Source organism: Ursus americanus, chromosome 28, assembly GCF_024610735.1.
Source record: "Ursus americanus isolate L20-20 chromosome 28, mUrsAme1.1.p, whole genome shotgun sequence".
Classification (NCBI taxonomy): domain Eukaryota; kingdom Metazoa; phylum Chordata; class Mammalia; order Carnivora; family Ursidae; genus Ursus; species Ursus americanus.
This window is the reverse complement of record NC_142154.1, coordinates 36,061,443-36,077,991: the sequence shown is the minus strand read 5'-3', so window position 1 is coordinate 36,077,991 and position 16,549 is coordinate 36,061,443. Positions and strand designations below refer to the sequence as shown.

At 41.1% G+C, this 16,549-nt stretch overlaps 1 protein-coding gene across 4 annotated transcripts in view; it reads left to right on the top strand.

The window, feature by feature from the left end:
- Positions 1-193: 193 nt before the first annotated feature.
- ZWILCH (zwilch kinetochore protein) overlaps positions 194-16,549 on the top strand; it is a 36,354-nt gene continuing 19,998 nt past the window's right edge. For 2 of the 4 annotated variants that reach the window (XM_045810710.2, XM_045810709.2), the window contains exons 1-8: positions 194-448; positions 3,565-3,616; positions 6,285-6,380; positions 9,489-9,607; positions 12,609-12,808; positions 13,781-13,851; positions 14,187-14,342; positions 15,622-15,693. In XM_045810710.2, the coding sequence (XP_045666666.2) occupies positions 204-448; positions 3,565-3,616; positions 6,285-6,380; positions 9,489-9,607; positions 12,609-12,808; positions 13,781-13,851; positions 14,187-14,342; positions 15,622-15,693 (1,011 nt within the window). In that variant the 5' untranslated portion in view covers positions 194-203. Of the gene's footprint in view, positions 449-3,564; positions 3,617-6,284; positions 6,381-9,488; positions 9,608-12,608; positions 12,809-13,780; positions 13,852-14,186; positions 14,343-15,621; positions 15,694-16,549 lie in introns of those variants that run through there. The other 2 variants (XM_045810711.2, XM_087856841.1) reach the window with 2 other exon arrangements.

The following is a 16,549-nucleotide window of genomic DNA, read 5'->3' as shown; positions in this document are numbered from 1 at the left end:
CTGTATAAAAATAATAAATAGCGTGTTATTTCTTTACATGCATCAAACTACGGTGTCTACTGACTTCCAAAGCCAACAAAAGCGCTTAGAAACAAGGGACTCCTTTTCGCGGAGTAATCCATAAGGAGGCGTGGCAACTCTCGCGAGACGAAGTGTCTTCCCCCCCCCCCCACTGCAATTTATTTTAACTTTTTCTTACGGGAATGGAAAACTGCTGGGACAGAAAAAAACCGCTGTGTGCTCTAAAACAAAAGATAACTTCGTGGGCTGACAGGGCCTGCCGGGAGTGGGTGGGGTGTAAACGTAGTCCCGGCGAGGGGGTCATGACCCTGGACGTCAGCGGCGGCGCGCAGTTCAGTTTGGCTGTCTCGGGTCCGCAGTCAAGCTGGGGCGTGATGTGGTCCCGAATGAACCGAGCTGCTGAGGAGTTTTACTCTCGTCTCTTGCAGTGAGTTGTAGCCGGTGCTGTTGCCTAGGGTGCGAGGGCAGCACTTCTCCCTGGGCGTATTGCTTGGTCCCTGCTACAAGCCTCTTGGCCCTGCCTTGCCAGTTCTCAATGGCGCGCAAGTTACAGACTGAGGCAGCTTTCCTGGGGTCTGGGAGTTAGGGAAAGTCTGGTTAGCTGCTCCAGTGTGGGGTTGGCCCTGTGGGGATTTGCTTATAGTCTCGTATAGGAGAAAATGACTGTACGTTTATCAATCGGGGTGGCAGGTGACAAGTTTTTCGATAGGCGCTTTATTCTATTCATGCCGTAAATGCACGGAACTTAGGATATGTTAGGGACACCTCTCAGGATAAAGAAACCTAGGTGTTGGCATCCTTCATCTGTTTAAAGCCTTTCTGGTGTGAAACGTATTGTCTCTTCAGAATAATTATTTGTGCTACAGTTGTAATAATAACGTAATAGTGTGTTGGGGTTTTTCAAGTACCTTTATTTCACTGTGCTCTAAGATTTAATTCTTAAAGTGAAGTGCTAGTACAAAAGGGGATTCCATCTAGTTCTGCATCCAACTTTAAAATCGAATCCAGCAGGTCTCAAATTTGAGGTTGCATCAATCACTTGGAGGGTTGTCAAAACACAAGATTGCTAGGCCCCCATCTCCAGGGGTTCTGATTTAGTAAGCCTGGGCGGGGCCAAAGAATTCTGACAAATTCCAGGTGAAACTGCTGCTGGCCTGACAGGACACTTTGAGAACCACTGATGTGATCTAACCCCTTATTTTCTAAATGCCATAATTTTTCATTATTTATCTTTATTGCTTTTTCCCTGCTTACAAAAGTAGTAATGTAGCACCTGGGTGGCTCAGTCAGTTAAGCCTCTGCCTTTGGCTCAGGTCATGATCCCAGGGTCCTGGGATAGAGCCCCTCGTTGGGCTTCTGGCTCTGCTGCCACTACCCCTGCTTATGCTCTCTCTCTGTCAGATAAATAAATAAAATCTAAAAAAAAAAAAAAAAAAAAAAAAAGTAATGCTTGCCAATTTTTGAACATTATAGACAGAGCACTAGGTTCTTTTTAACTAATAATGTCTTGGATGGCTTTCAGTATGACACCTTATCGATATATCTCATTGTTTTTAACTGCTGTGCAATATTCTCTGCCTGTCTTATGTTTATTTAACCACTTCCCCATTGATACAGTTTTGTTTAGACCCTTTATAGTTCCCAATTATTTCATGGAGCTTTGTCTTTTTCTCTACTTGTAACCACAAAAGTCTCTTTTACTTCTCTTGAGTCCTTTACATGCCTGTGCATCCAGTTGCCTACGGGAAATTTCTACGAGACCTCAAACTCATTATCTGCAAAACCGAATTCATCTTTCCCCAGCAACCTGACACTCTGCTCCTGAGTCCTTTCTCTGAATTAAGAGTTCCAAATCCAAGATTTCCACCTCCCCTCCCCCATTCCATCTAATCACTCACCTGGTGCACTTGTTTCCCCTCTATCTCTACTGCTTTTGTTCAGGACATTGTCACTTATTCACAGCGATTTTCCTAGCCTCCAAGTTTATGCCTTCCATCTCACAGTCAGAGAGCTATTTCCCATTTAAAATCTTTTAGTGGGGCACCTGGGTGGCTCAGTCCGTTTAGTGTCTGCCTTCAGCTCAGCTCATGATCCCAGGACCCTGGGGTCGAGCCAGAGTCGGACTCCCTCCTCAGCAGGGAGCATGCTTCTCCAGAGTCTCCCTCTGCATCTGCCGCTGCCCCTCCCCGCTGCTCATGCTCTCTCTTGTACTGTCTCTCTCTCTCAAATAAATAAAATCTTAAAAAAAAATCTTTTAGTGAGCTCCTCTCGGCTTTCAGGATAAAGTTGTAGTGATACAGCAACATGTCTCCCATTGTGCTGCCACGGCAGCCTGCCCTCACCTGTGTTGGAGCACCCTCACCCTGTAGTCTGTTGGCTTACTCTTTGGACTTCCGTCAGACTATGAACCAGGGACTATGTTTTCGTTGTATATCCTGGACATCTAGGAAGAGTGCCTGCCTGTAATATACATGATTGTTGAATAATTGATTAAATAACATCCCTCAGTTATACACAAAGGGCAAATATCTTTAAGAATAAATCACTGTCTTGTCCAAAATGGCAAATGTGAATCGTTCAAAGGCCTAGCTCTCCTGTTTTTATTTCAGTAAGTCAGAATAGATCAAATAATAAATGGTATCCTGAAACAATTTCATTGGGCTTAGTTAGGTCTCTAAAGATTGTGTCTCTTTCAGAGTGTAGGTCAGACTGATGTGCATTGTGGTATGTTTAATGGTTAATAGTTCACATGCTTTGGGATGACTATTTTTAGAACTTTCTTGAATGAAATGATAATTATTAAGTGATATCCGAGAGTTTTGTGCTTACATTTTTAAAAGGAACTTGTTTAACGTTAACAAATTTTCTCAGTTTTTAGTGACAGCTCATAAAAACAGAGGGAGGATAGATGTTTTTATTTTAGCCGTAGAAGTCTAGGACTAGGAACCTTAAATAACTTCTTTGGTTATCCACTGATTCAGTGGCAGATCAGAATCCAGTGATTTTTACTTCCCATAAGTTACATGGTAAATTACATTTTAATAATAATTGATGATGTATTTTAGAAGATGAGAGAGTAGAGGTAGGTAACCTGATTTCCTGCTGCCTCTGAGAAGCCTTTGTGCCCAGTTGTGGGCAGCAGTCTATTAATTTCTACCACATCTCTTTTTTCTCATTTTTTTTAAGGATTTCTATTTATTTATTTGTCGGAGAGAGAGAGCAAGCATAAGCAGGGGGAGTCACAGACAGAGGGAGAAGCAGGCTCCCTACTGAGCAAGGAGCCCTATGTGGGACTTGATCCCTGGACCCTGGGATCATGACCTGAGCTGAAGGCAGATGCTTAACCGACCGAGCCACCCACTAGTCCCTTCTCATATTCTTTTTCTGCTTTTTCCCCCTCTTCCCAACCATGCCTTAGGGCTGCTATGACTACTTTGCACTTTGCTTTTCTCACTGGTGTCATGCAGAGATAAAGTGATAACTACTGTATTTAAATGTCAGAATACTGTAGCTCTGTTTTTCACGTGTAGTTCTTCATTTCAGGGAGTTTGATGAAGAAAAGAAAGGAATCCATAAAGATCCATTTATCTATGAGGTATGAACAATTTATTTCGTTTTCAAATAAAACTCAGTAATCCTAACATTCTGCTTTTTTAAAAGTTGGGTTCACTGAAGTTATTTAGAGTAAATCCCCCCTTTAGCATACAATTCTATGAGTTTTTACAAATGTATTCCGTCATATAACCACCCCCGTGATCAAGATCTAGAACATTTCTGTCACCTCCAAAAAATCTCATGTCCCTTTATAATCAGCCCTTTGTCCCCAGCTTTTTCCAGAACGTCATATAAATAAAGTCACACAGTATGTAGTCTTCTGGGTCTGGCTTCTGTCAAGGAATGTAATGCATTTGAGATTCATCTATGTTTTGTGTGTCTCAATACTTCATTCCTATTTATGGTTGGATAGTATCCCATTTCATGGGTGTGCGACACTTACCCACCCACTTACCAGCTGATGGATACATGGATTGTTTCCAGTTTTTGATAGTTATGAATAAAACTGCTATAAATATTCATGGATTTATTAAGCATCTAATATATGCCAGGTGTTCCATAGCTCAAGTCCCCATAAGGTTTAATCTATAAAATAATTAGTGAACTAAAATTAATTATATTAATTACATGCTAAAAAACAAATAAGGTGGAGAGAAATATATATATAATACATAAAAAGTGCTTAAAAATCATTAGGAAAAATGACAACTGTAATAGAAGAATAGACAAAAAACATAAGTAAGCTCAGAAAGAAAATTACAAGTAGAGTTATTTCTTACTGTTTGAATTTTCACTAACCAAACTCAGGAATTAAGTATAGCTAGGTAAATGTATTAATCCCTCCCCATCAGAATTCTTGGTTGATATGTATATTAGTTTCCTAGGGCTGCTGTAACCACAAATTGGTTTGCTTAAAACATCAGAAATTTGGGGCGCCTGGGTGGCACAGCAGTTAAGCGTCTGCCTTCGGCTCAGGGCATGATCCTGGCGTTGCGGGATCGAGCCCCACATCAGGCTCCTCCGCTGGGAGTCTGCTTCTTCCTCTCCCACTCCCCCTGCTTGTGTTCCCTCTCTCGCTGGCTGTCTCTCTCTGTCAAATAAATAAAATCTTTAAAAAAAAAAAAAATCAAATTTATTCTGTTGCAGTTCTGGAGACTAGGACTCTGAAATGGAGGAGTCAGGAGGGCCACGCTCCTACTGAAGGCTCTAGGAAAGGATCCTTCCTTGGCTCTTCCTAGTTTCTGGTGGTTTCCAACAATCCTTGGAGTTTCTTGGCTTATAGACACATCACTGTAGTTTCTGCCACCGTTAATGCATACCATCCCTGTGTGTCTATGTCTCTAAATCCTTCCCTCCTTGTAAGTACATCAGTCATTGGATTTAGGCACCCCCCCCAATCCAAGTTAATTCTCAACTTGATTACGTTTGCTAAGACCCTTTTTCTAAAGAAGGTCACATTCAGAGGAACCAGGGGTTAGGACTTCACCATATCTTTTGGGGACATATTCAATCCACAACAGTACTTGAAACTCAAGAACCTGGTAGATTAGAATAACACAGCATCCTTTGCTTTCTGAACTTGGTATCTAAATGCTTTAGGATCCAAACTGAGAAATGAAATGAATTGAAGTAATGAGAGTTATTTGTCAATGACAAACCTTTGAAAGACTAGTCACCTTCATTAGTAATCAAATAAATGGAAAAAAAAAAAACAGTAACAAACAAGATACTCTTTTTTGCTGTGAGACGGTAAAAATAAATAGTGAAAATACTCAGTTGCCGTAAGTGATGGGGATGCAAATATGTGGGGGCACCATATTTGCAAGGCAATCTGACAAAGTATTCATCTTAAAGTAATTCAAGGATGTCTATTATTATTTGTTTATTAGAGCAGATAACTTTAAAGTGTCCAAATGTTGAACAAAATGGGATTAATTATATGATGGTAGAACCAAAGAACACTTAATGGATAGAAAGAGTTGTGTGATACAGAATATCGTATTTTTATTAAGCAAAATCCTATCTAGATATTTAAATACTGAACACATTTTTACTTAAGTAGATTTATTTCTGTGTCTGGAAGAAGATCTCACAAAGTAGATGCCAGCCATGCTAGTAACTAGTGATTATCCTGGCTGGTAGGGTTATATGTGAGTTTTAAAGAAATGGCTTAGGTATCTATTTTCAGACCTTTCTGCAATAAACGTGTTTGCAATTGAAATGAAAAAATACATAGTTCCTAGAGATTGATAAAAGTTCTAAATTCCATAGTACAATCAGAAGAAAAGGTCATATTTATAAAGTGCTGATTATATGGTATGTTATAGTAAATAAAGTGTGAGTCAAGGAAGAGGACGTCGGTGTGATCCTAATCAAAAGAAGGCTCCCCAAGGCAGGGCGCACTTGAGGGAGGCCTTGAAGCATGTGTAGAGGCGAATAGAGCTAGGTTTGTCCAAACATGAAAACCAACATGGCAAAGAATAAATGAAATCTTCTCTTTAGAACATTCTGTCTTGTTCACATTCTCTTTTTTAGCCACTTACGTAGAACTAGTCTTTCTGTGTTTAAATATTTGTACTACCGGGGATGTACTGTATGGTGACTAACATAATATAATAAAAAATCATTTAAAAAAATAAATAAATAAATATTTGTACTAATATGCATGTGTGTATGTAACATTGCTTGACATTATCTATTTTTAATAGGCTGATGTTCAAGTGCAGTTGATCAGCAAAGGCCAGCCGAACCCTTTGAAAAATATTCTACATGAAAATGATGTAGTATTCATCATGGAGAAATTGGTAAGGAGTGCTTGGGCTTTGCGCTCGTTTAATTCTTTTTTTTTTTTTTTTAAGATTTTATTTTTAAGTAATCTCTGTCCTCAACGTGGGGCTCTAACCTGGAGATCCAGAGTCGCGTGCTCCGCCAGCTGAGCCGGCCAGGCGCCCCTGTGTTTGTTGAATTCCCAGTAGCCAAAATCAGTTTATTGGGAATGATCTCAAATGTGCACACTTTTGTTTATCAGCACGTTAGTGAAAGTGAATTCTGATTCTTTTAGAAGTAGATACAGTGGTGTCCAATAGAAATATAATGATAACTGTGTAGGTAATTTAAAATTTTGTAGTATCCTGATTTTAAAAAAGTGAAATTAATTATCCTACGGTAAAATTGACTTTTTTTCTTTTGTTGGTCCACCACAATCAGGCACAAAACAGTTCCTTCACCCCAAACAACTCCCTCATGCTCTCCCTTGAAAATCCCCCTGGTAACCACTGATCTCTTCTCCCTTGGTGTAGTTTTATCTTTTTAAGAGTGTCGTGAATGGAATCATACAGTGTGTAACCTTTTGAGTCTGGCTTCTTTCACTCTGTATAATGCCCTTTGAGATTCATCCACGTTGTATGTGTATCAGTGGTTCATTTCTTGAAATTGCTGAGTAGATTCTGTGGTTTGAATGTACCACCGTTTATTTATCTAGTCACCCTTCAAATGACATTTGGGCTGTTTTCTGTCTCCGGTGATCATGAATAGAGCTGCTGTAATCATTTTTGTATAGATTTTTTGTGTGAGCATGTTTTTTCTTTACAGTAAATACCGAGGAGTGGGATTGTTTGAAATTAGGTTTAATAATGCTTTTTACTTAGTCTCGTATATCTGATAATACCATTTCAATGCATAGTTAATATAAAGATCATTAATGAGATATTTTAAGTTTTTTCCCCCCGTATTGCATCTTCAAAATCTGGTGTGTATTTACACTTTTCACTGGTCTGGCCCCATTTCCAGTACCCAGTAGCTGCGTGTGGCCAGCGGCTGCTGTACTGAACAGCACAGCATAAGGAGCTATGACTCATGAAGTTCTACTTTAATTTTTGTTTGTGGAATGTAACAGAAAACTTCTTATCTCTTGCATCACTTTATAATTCCAGCCTGAAGCCTTTGTGTTTTAATTATGGTGTTTTGGCAGAGCAATTATAGTGATTTTTACTGAGTGGTGGTAATGCTGTCAGGTTACACAGTTGTTTTGAGGCCAGAACGCATTCCTTTGACTACATTGTTTCCTGAAGTAGATTGGAACAGACTCTAATAGGGGAAAGTGGAGGTACTTTTAGAAGGAACTCTTCTGTTTGTTTTAGGACCCTCGTGCTATCTGGTGAAGGAACAGGGAGCTTTCATTTTAATGCATACAAAAGCTCTTTTTGAGGAAGGGGGGCAACTTTGTCTTTTATGTTAATGAAAGGGTGTTATTACAGTGCTTATCTATAGTGGACAGATGCTTGGGAAATGATGATAGGTGAGTTATGTGGTTGAATTTAGACTTCTGTTGTGGGGAGAAGGGAAAATGTATGTAGAGCAAAAGTCGAAAAAACGAAGATGTTCAGATGAAGATGAGTCACCTAGGAAAAGATAAGAATGACCCAAGGAGGGGCGCCTGGGTGGCTCAGTCGTTAAGCATCTGCCTTCGGCTCAGGTCATGATCCCAGGGTCCTGGGGTCGAGCCCCACATCGGGCTCCCTGCTCCACTGGGAGCCTGCTTCTTCCTCTCCCACTCCCCCTGCTTGTGTTCCCTCTCTCGCTGGCTGTCTCTCTGTCAAATAAATAAATAAAATCTTTAAAAAAAAAAAGAAAGAATGACCCAAGGGGGATGTGGGAATGTGGGTTGGCACCCTAGTGAGGACGCAGCTTGCCATTGTGGGAAGGTCCCTGGAATTGGGGCCCTGGCGTTTTTGGATAAGGAGCAGTCAAAATGGCTGTTGTATCTGCAAAGATCAGTAGAGCTTAAAGCATGAATTTTAGGTAGATGGCTATTAAACAGAAGGAAAAAATGACATTTTGGGTACCACCAGTTCTAGGAACTCTTTGAAAAGCCAGGCCTAGAAGGGACTGAGATCTGTGATCTGGCAAAAGAAATTCAAAGTTGAGGAAATATCTGGGTCTGAGACCTATTAAGCAGGCAGAGTATTTACTGCCCGAAGAGCTTAATGGAGAAGATCCCGAGTTTTGAAGTTAGACTGTCTAGATTCAAATCTTGCGGTCGCCACTCACCGGCTGTGATTCTGGACAAGTAAATAAAAAGCTGTTTGCTACCTTGGTTTTCCCATCTATAAAACAGAGCGAAAGGGGCACCTGGGTGTCTCAGTTGGTTAAGCATTTAACTCTTGGTTTTGGCTTGGGTCATGAGCTTGGGGTCGTGAGATCGAGCCCTCTGGGGCTCCATGCTCAGCACAAGTCTGCTTGAGATTCTCTCTCTCCCTCTCCCTGTGCCCCTCCTCCCATAAATAAATAAATAAATAAATAAATAAATAAATAAATAAAATCTTTTTAAAAAAGAGTTAATAATAGTATCTAATTCAGGGTTTTTATGAAAAGTAACAGAAAACTTAGAATAGTAGCTGTTACAAAGTAATGCTCAGGAAATGTTAACTCTTGTTGTTATTGGCAAGGCTGAACTATGTAACTATTTAAACATGGAGATATTAGAAACACAGATTTCAGAACCCTGTAATACCAATGAGAGCTGCTAGTCCTAAGAGGAGTAGATTTAAGCAGTAAGGGCTGTGGCCCTTTGAGTTTTGGGAGTGAAAAATCAGGAGTCTTCTATGGGTTTCTCTTGGTATTTTGTCCTTGGCTCATCATTGTATACATGTTGGAGCACTTCCTTTTCTAGTGGCATCAGATACTTCCTCTATCCATAGCAACTGAGATCGTCAGATTTTTATAGGACAGCAGAAATGCTTCTGATGGCAAGATTTGTTGGTACCAGACTGGTCTGTAGCTGTGATTCTTGCCATCGCCCAGTCATTTGTGCTTAAGGGTTTGGAAACCAGTACATTGTGTTCTAACATAGTGAAGAATTGACTGGTGAGTGTTCTTTTACCTGGCTAAATAATTAAAAAATATTTTTTAAGCCTTTGGACAAGGAAGAAACAAGTCATGTTGAAGAACCACAATGTGAAGAGACAGCTATTTCTGATTTCTCTACTGGGGAGAATGTTGGACCACTTGCTTTACCAGTTGGGAGAGCAAGGTAAGTTTTTCTTAGCATCGGGCTAGGAGTAGGGTTGGAGGCTAGGATTTAAATGAAAGTGTTCTTACAAACATTGGGGGGAAAATATGTATCTAGTCCAGGTCCTTCCCTCCCTTCTTCCCCCGCTCCCTAGACATGACACCCAAATCTCCAGGGGATAGCTTTACTTGAATATCCCATAGGTGTCCCAAGCATGACCAAGAAGACCATGTCAGGGTCCCTTTCTCCACTCCCCCATACTGTTCGTTCTTGCTTCTCAATTCTTCTCTTTGTATTTGGTTCCCCTCCAGTCTTTCATCCTTGCTGCTGCCAGCGATCTTCATAAATCACTGGAAGCCTGATCATGTTGCCTCCTTGCTTAAAAATCCTTCAGTGGTTTTTGTTGTGTCATGATACAATCCAAATTTCTTATGAATGACACATAGGAACCTTCACTGTCCAGTCCAGAGCTCTGCCACCAGGGGAGCCATTCCCAGCGGGCGTTTAGAAACATGCAGGGGTACTTTCTGGTTGTTACCGTGACTGAGGGGAGCGATTGGCCTGGGCTGTCCCGCACGAGGAGGAATTATCCCACCCCGATGCCAGCAGTGCCCCTGTTAGAAAGCCTGCTGCCCCCGTCTGCCTGGCCAGCTTCACTTCCTGCCTCCCCGCTGTGTAGCCACTGGCAGCTCTCCCCGGCTGGCCCGCTCACCTCCGCAACCAGAGTTTTTGCCATCAAGCAGTTCTGGAGGATATACTCGTATATAACATTGGACGATAAGGACTATAGTAATAATGTTCACAAAGTGACTTTCCTTCTTGATGGTTTTTGTTGGTTTTGCTAGGCAGAAGCTTTTAACATCTTAATGTAGTTAAATTAGTGTTTTATGGCTTCTTGATTTTAAGTCGTGTTTGGCCTTTTTTCTTTTCTCCCTGACAACTTAAACATTATTTATTGGTGGTGGTTTCTCCATCCAGTGTTTGTTAGGATTTATCCGTAGGCTTATCATTGCCTTGTTTTGCATCTGGAACCTTCCTTTTGGGATTACTGTATTTCCTTTCTGAAGTACAATCCCAGAAATCCTTTGTTGAACATCTGTTGGCAATAAATTAAGTTTTCATCTCTTTGAAAAATTTCAAGTTACATTTTTTGGTAACTTTTAATTTTGATACACTTTCAAATTTGCAGAAAAGTTGAAAGAATAACACAGGAACTTCTGTATACCCTTGACCCTGATTCACCAGTCGTTTACATGTTGCTGCGTCTGCTTTGTCAGTCTCCCTCTCCTTCCTCCTCCTCGTCCTCCCCACTCTGCCACTTTACATACTCCTATCACCCACACATGGTTTTTTAATGAAATCTTGAGAGAATGTTGGAGACGCTGTGCTCCTTTACCTCTACATACTTCACTGTGGATTTTCTGAGAACAAGTATATTCTCTTACATAACCGCAGAACAATGATCAAAGTCTGGAAATTTAACGGTTACAGTACTATTATCTCATTCACAGACTACTCAGTTTTCTCTAAGTATTCCAGTGACTAATGAGCTCAAGCATCTTTTCATGTGCTTATTGGCTCCTTTTTTTTTTTTTGCCCCAACTTTATTGAGGTATAATTAACATATCCTACCTCTTTCTTTTGCTTCATCTAGCAGCCTACTTTCCCTCCTGCTGACCCTCACCCCCACCCTATCGGACTCCCCGCTTGTGGATGGCTACATTCTTGTCACTTGCTGGGGCAGGCGTCTTCATCTGCCCGGTGTGCCCTTCTCCCACTTCTTCACTGGGTGAAATATTTATGTATTTTGCCGCTCAGTTTCCCGATTTTTGTTTCTGGGATACTGGGGTATTGGGATTTATAATTAGAAACATATTTGGTCTTTGTCTGCTGTTCCTGGCACAGAGTTCCTAAAACCCTTAGAATTTCCTCAGTGAGGAGAAAGAGAAAGGTGTCTTCTGTTATGTTAGTGAGGTGGCTTTTGGGGCGCCTGGGTGGCTCAGTCAGTTGAATGGCTGGCTCTTATTTTTGGTTCAGGTCATGGTCTCAGGGTCCTGGGATCCAGCCCTGCGTCAGGCTCTGTACTCAGCGGGGCCTCTTCTTGAGGATTCTTTCTCTGTCTCCCTCTCCCTTTGCCCCTCTCCCTGCTCACATGCTTTCTGTCTCTCTCTCTTAAATAAATAAATCTTTAAAAAAAAAAAATAAGGTGGCTTTTGGAAAGCCCCTAGGTAATGCGGGGCTTGGGGGGGTGGTTGGTAGGGTACTAACCCTGTGATTAGAGGGTTAGAACACTCAGCCCTACCCCTCCCTCCAGGGAGGGGAGAAGGGCTAGAGATTGAGTTCAGTCCCCAATGGCCAGTGATTAATCATTTCATGCCTATGTGACTAAGGCTTCATAGAAACCCAAAAGGAGAGTGTTTGGAGAGCCTCTGGGTTGGTGAACAGGTGGCGTTTTGGGGAGAGTGGCTCACTAAGAGAGGGCATGGGCACTCCGCGCCCTTTCCCCATACCTTGCTCTGTGCATCTCTTCATCTGGTTGTTCCGGAGTTACGTCCCTTTTATAATAAACCAGTGATCTAGTAAGTAAAGTGTTTTTCTGAGTTCTGAGTTGCTCTAGCAAATTAATCTACCCAAGGAGGAGGTTGTTGGAACCTCTGATCTCTAGCTGGTCAGTCAGAAGCACAGGTGGCAACCTGGACTTGCACTTGGAATCTAAAGGTGGACGGCAGGGGTGGGGGCAGGCTTGTAGGACTGAGCCATTAACCTGTGGCATCTGATGCTGTCTCTGGGTGGATAGTGTCGGAATTGAGTTGAATTGTAGGACACCCAGCTGGTGTCAGAAAATCACTTGGTATGAGGAAAATCCCCACACATTAGAGTTGGGTGCAGAATGTTAGTTGGTGACCAGAAGTAGGAGCAGTGTCAGAATCGTAGATACCCTTCATGATATCTTTGGAAAAGAAAACTTGATTGATGGACAGTTCCTACTTCACAATTTATTCTTCTTACTCTTGTTTTCAAGGCAGTTAATCGGACTTTACACCATGGCTCACAATCCTAATATGACCCACTTGAAGATTAATCATCCAGTTGTTGCCCTTCCTCCCCTGTGGGTAAGGTGTGACAGTTCAGATCCTGAAGGGACCTGTTGGCTGGGAGCTGAGCTTGTCACCACAAATAACAGCATTACAGGAATTGTCTTATATACAGTCAGTTGTAAAGGTGAGAGCTCATTCATCTTACTTTTATGGGGCGGGGTGTATTTATTTATTGGTGTTGTTACTGTGTTGTGGTTTTCACTGAAAACTATTGTGAAGAGGGAAGTGCGCACAGTGGAACATGTTAGCCACCAGGAACGTGTACGCTACCTTGCAGCGTACAGGAGGTATTCCAGAAACAGATCTCCAAAAGTCTGAACAGGAGTTTATGCCTTTGTTAGTTTTATTTGGGTTTCATTTGGTTTATATGTGCGTGTTTTTGGAAATTTTCATTGGAGGATAAAAAAGTAGAATATAATGACAATGTAATTCCAATCTCATAGTAGATGCTTAATTATATTTTTGTTAGTAGCGTTCTTATTAAATCCCAAAATCAGATTTGTGTCCAATGTGCAGGAAACCGAATCTCTGGGTCACTGGGTTTGAAGCAGAGAAAGTTGTATTATCAGAAATGCAGCGCATTGAGAGGGCAGGGAAGTATCCCCAAATCCGTCTTCCCGACTGAGGTTAGACCAAGTTTTTTATGATCAGAGGGGTTGAGATTGCATACATATTGATGAAAAGGGCGGGGGAAGCTTGCGACTGTGCTTTAGGAAAGATGGAGCATGCGCACTGAGCAAACATAGGTAACACCTATCCCGTGTTCACTCTGGGCTGGAGATTAACACCAGAACAAGGCATGATTCAGTGCCTGACACCATTTTAGGACAAGGAGAAGGAGCTATGGGCGTGCCCCACGAGCGTGTAGAAACTGGTTGACAGGGGTCTTGGGCTCATTCTCTCGGGTAAGGGATTCAGAGCCTTGCTTGTTCATAGGCTGGAGCCGTATCAGTTGACCTCGAGTCCAGGCTTCTGCAGAGACAGCTAGTGGATTTGTTGTGGTGCCCTCAGAATTTGAGGGGTTGTCATCTTCCAACTCTAACGGTGTAATTTTGAATTGTACCTTTAAAATTATTTTTTCTTTTATGTCTTATAGCTGATAAAAATTACTCTGTAAATCTTGAAGACCTGAAAAGTTCACATAAGAAAAGACACCACTTATCTACTGTAGGTATTTCTCTCTTCTGCTCACATTAGTTTCTTCAGACTGTTATGGACCTACCTCCCTAGTTTAGTGGTTTTTTTCACTACTAATGTGACTAGATGGGTTTTTTTGGTAGTATCAAAATCTTTGTGTTTATTTTCATTTCAGCTAATGACTAAAAATAGATGCTGCCTTGCCTTTTAGCCAGTCTTTGTGATGAGAAAATTATCTTATTTTTCCATTCGGGATAAAAGTGTGGCGCTTTTTCTTCTGCTGGGAAAAGAACCAAGGTAGCTTTGGTAATGGGCCTCTGGCTGTGTGCAGTGCAGCTAATGGTGGCCGGATGGGCTCTTTTCAGGTAACAGCCAGGGGCTTTGCCCAGTATGAGCTCTTTAAGTCCGCAGCCTTGGATGACACACTTCCTACATCACAAACTACAATCACTTTGGATATTTCCTGGACTCCTGTGGATGAGATTCTTCAAACCCCTCCACTTTCTTCAACTGCAGCTCTGGTAAGAGTGAACCCTATTTTGTGTTGAGTTTATTCAATGCGGATTTACTTTTAACTTGCTTGTTGCTGGTGCTTCATGCTTCCAGCCCCAGGCCCAGCCCTGCTGGACAGTTCTGAGAGGCCCAGCTTACCCCTGACATCTCACTGGGGCAGCCAGTGGAGGTTTGGCCGGGTGACCTCATCTGTCAGTTGCCCACAGTGGCAATTATGTAACTTAAGAATTTTCTAGTGCTTAATAAATTCTCTTGAGTTGGAACCCAAGTGAAATCAAAGACTTATCTCTGCTATTCTTAAAAGATTGCAGATATTGGCAACACATGAAGAGCCCATTACACTATTAAGGCTTTTCACCTTATATTTACATTTCTAGGACTCTGTCTTAAGTTTATCAGAATTGGTAGCAAAAATATCTGTGCGAAGATATTCCACACAGTGATAATAACTGTGTTTCCAAAATATTAAAAACAAACCTGAATGTTCAATAAGGAAGTGCTTAACATAGATTTTCCTATGAAATGCTATACATTCTTTAAATATCATGCTTTAAAGTGTCTTTAATGGTAAGAAATCCTTATTGTTAAGCAAATGAAAGGAAAATATACGAAATTGTTTATACAGTAGGATCTCAGCTATGTTTTTGAAAATTGTGTACACAGAGACCTGGATGGTGTTAATAGTGGTTCCCTCAGGGTGCTGGGATTCTGGATAATTACATTCTTAATGCTTTTCTTTTCCTGCAATAGGAATTTACATACAATGGCACTTACTTTTTTTTCCTTTTACCCCCCCTCCCACGCTTTTTTTTAAGGTTTTAGAAAATTCCTGAAACTTTGACCTCTGGCTAGGACAGCACATTGTTGGTTTAGCTAGGAGTCTACTGAGCATATTTATTAGGGGGTGGTTATTTTTGGTATGTGGTAATGCTGGGTTTGTCATTGGGCCTTAAGATGTATTTATTTACATTTCTCCCACTTTCTTTTGGAAATTCAGTAGGAAAGGGCAGGAGAGGGTATGGGAAGAGCAGTTGTTCCACATAGGCACAATCCGGTATAGAGAGAGGGGTTGGTGGCATGAGTTTAGGTTACTGTACTGGGAGGGACAGGATCTGCGGCGTCTCTGGGGGTGATGTTCTAAGTGCAGTATTACCCTACTTATTCAGTTCATTAGTGCCTTATGAAATACTTTTTTTAATGTGTGGGGAGTTTGAAATGCAAGTAACTGTGATCATTATGCAGAGAAGATGGGATTGCCAGTGAAAACTGACTTTGGGAACTTTTTAGAATATTAAAGTGGAATCGGGAGAGCCCAGAGGTCCTTTGAATCATCTTCAGAGAGAACTGAAATTTCTCCTTGTGAGTACCCTTCTGGAATTTGTGACTTGCATTAAATTTTATGTTTTCATAAAACTGTTTGCTAATATCATTGTTACTTGGTTTTGTGTTCAAAATTTGTTCCAATTGTTATGTATTCAGTAGATACTCTCGGCAATTTGGGCAATATGAGTTTACTGCGTGGTAGTATAATCTTATATCTTATAAGTTTATAAGATTATAAGTATGTAAGTATGTAAGATTATAAGTATATATGTATAATATATACTTATACTAAGATTGTAAGTATATAAGTTATAATCCCAGGGAGCATTAGTTAATTAAGAGCTACACTTCCACCTTTTTACTGAAATATTTGGTTTTTATTCATACAATGGATTCCCCTCTTTTTAGGTGGGTCAGCTGCCAATTTATTCCAAATGCATGTATAATCTGCTTATTAATAACTGGGATTTTGATTCATGCTTAAGATTAGTGACACATGTTTCAAGAATTTTATGTCTCAGTGAGTTTTACTCTGTTCTACAAATTGAATCCCGAGGGGGTGCCTCATTTTAATGCAGTAGAAATTTGCAGTGTCTTAGCCTGGTGTAGAGAGCCATTTACGTCCAGTCACCGCCCCGGATTGTTTGTTTTTAACAGCTTTATTGAGATATAAATTACATCCCATGAAATTCACCTGTTTCAAGTGCAAAATTCAGTGGTTTCTCATATACCCACAGAGTTGTACACCCGTGACCGTATATGATTTTAGAGCATCTCCATCAGAAGAAACCCCGTACCCATTAGCAGTCATCTCCCGCCCCACCAGCCCCGCAGCCACTACCCTACTTTTTGTAGTCCTTTTACCACGTTCGTTCATCCACTCATCAGCTGA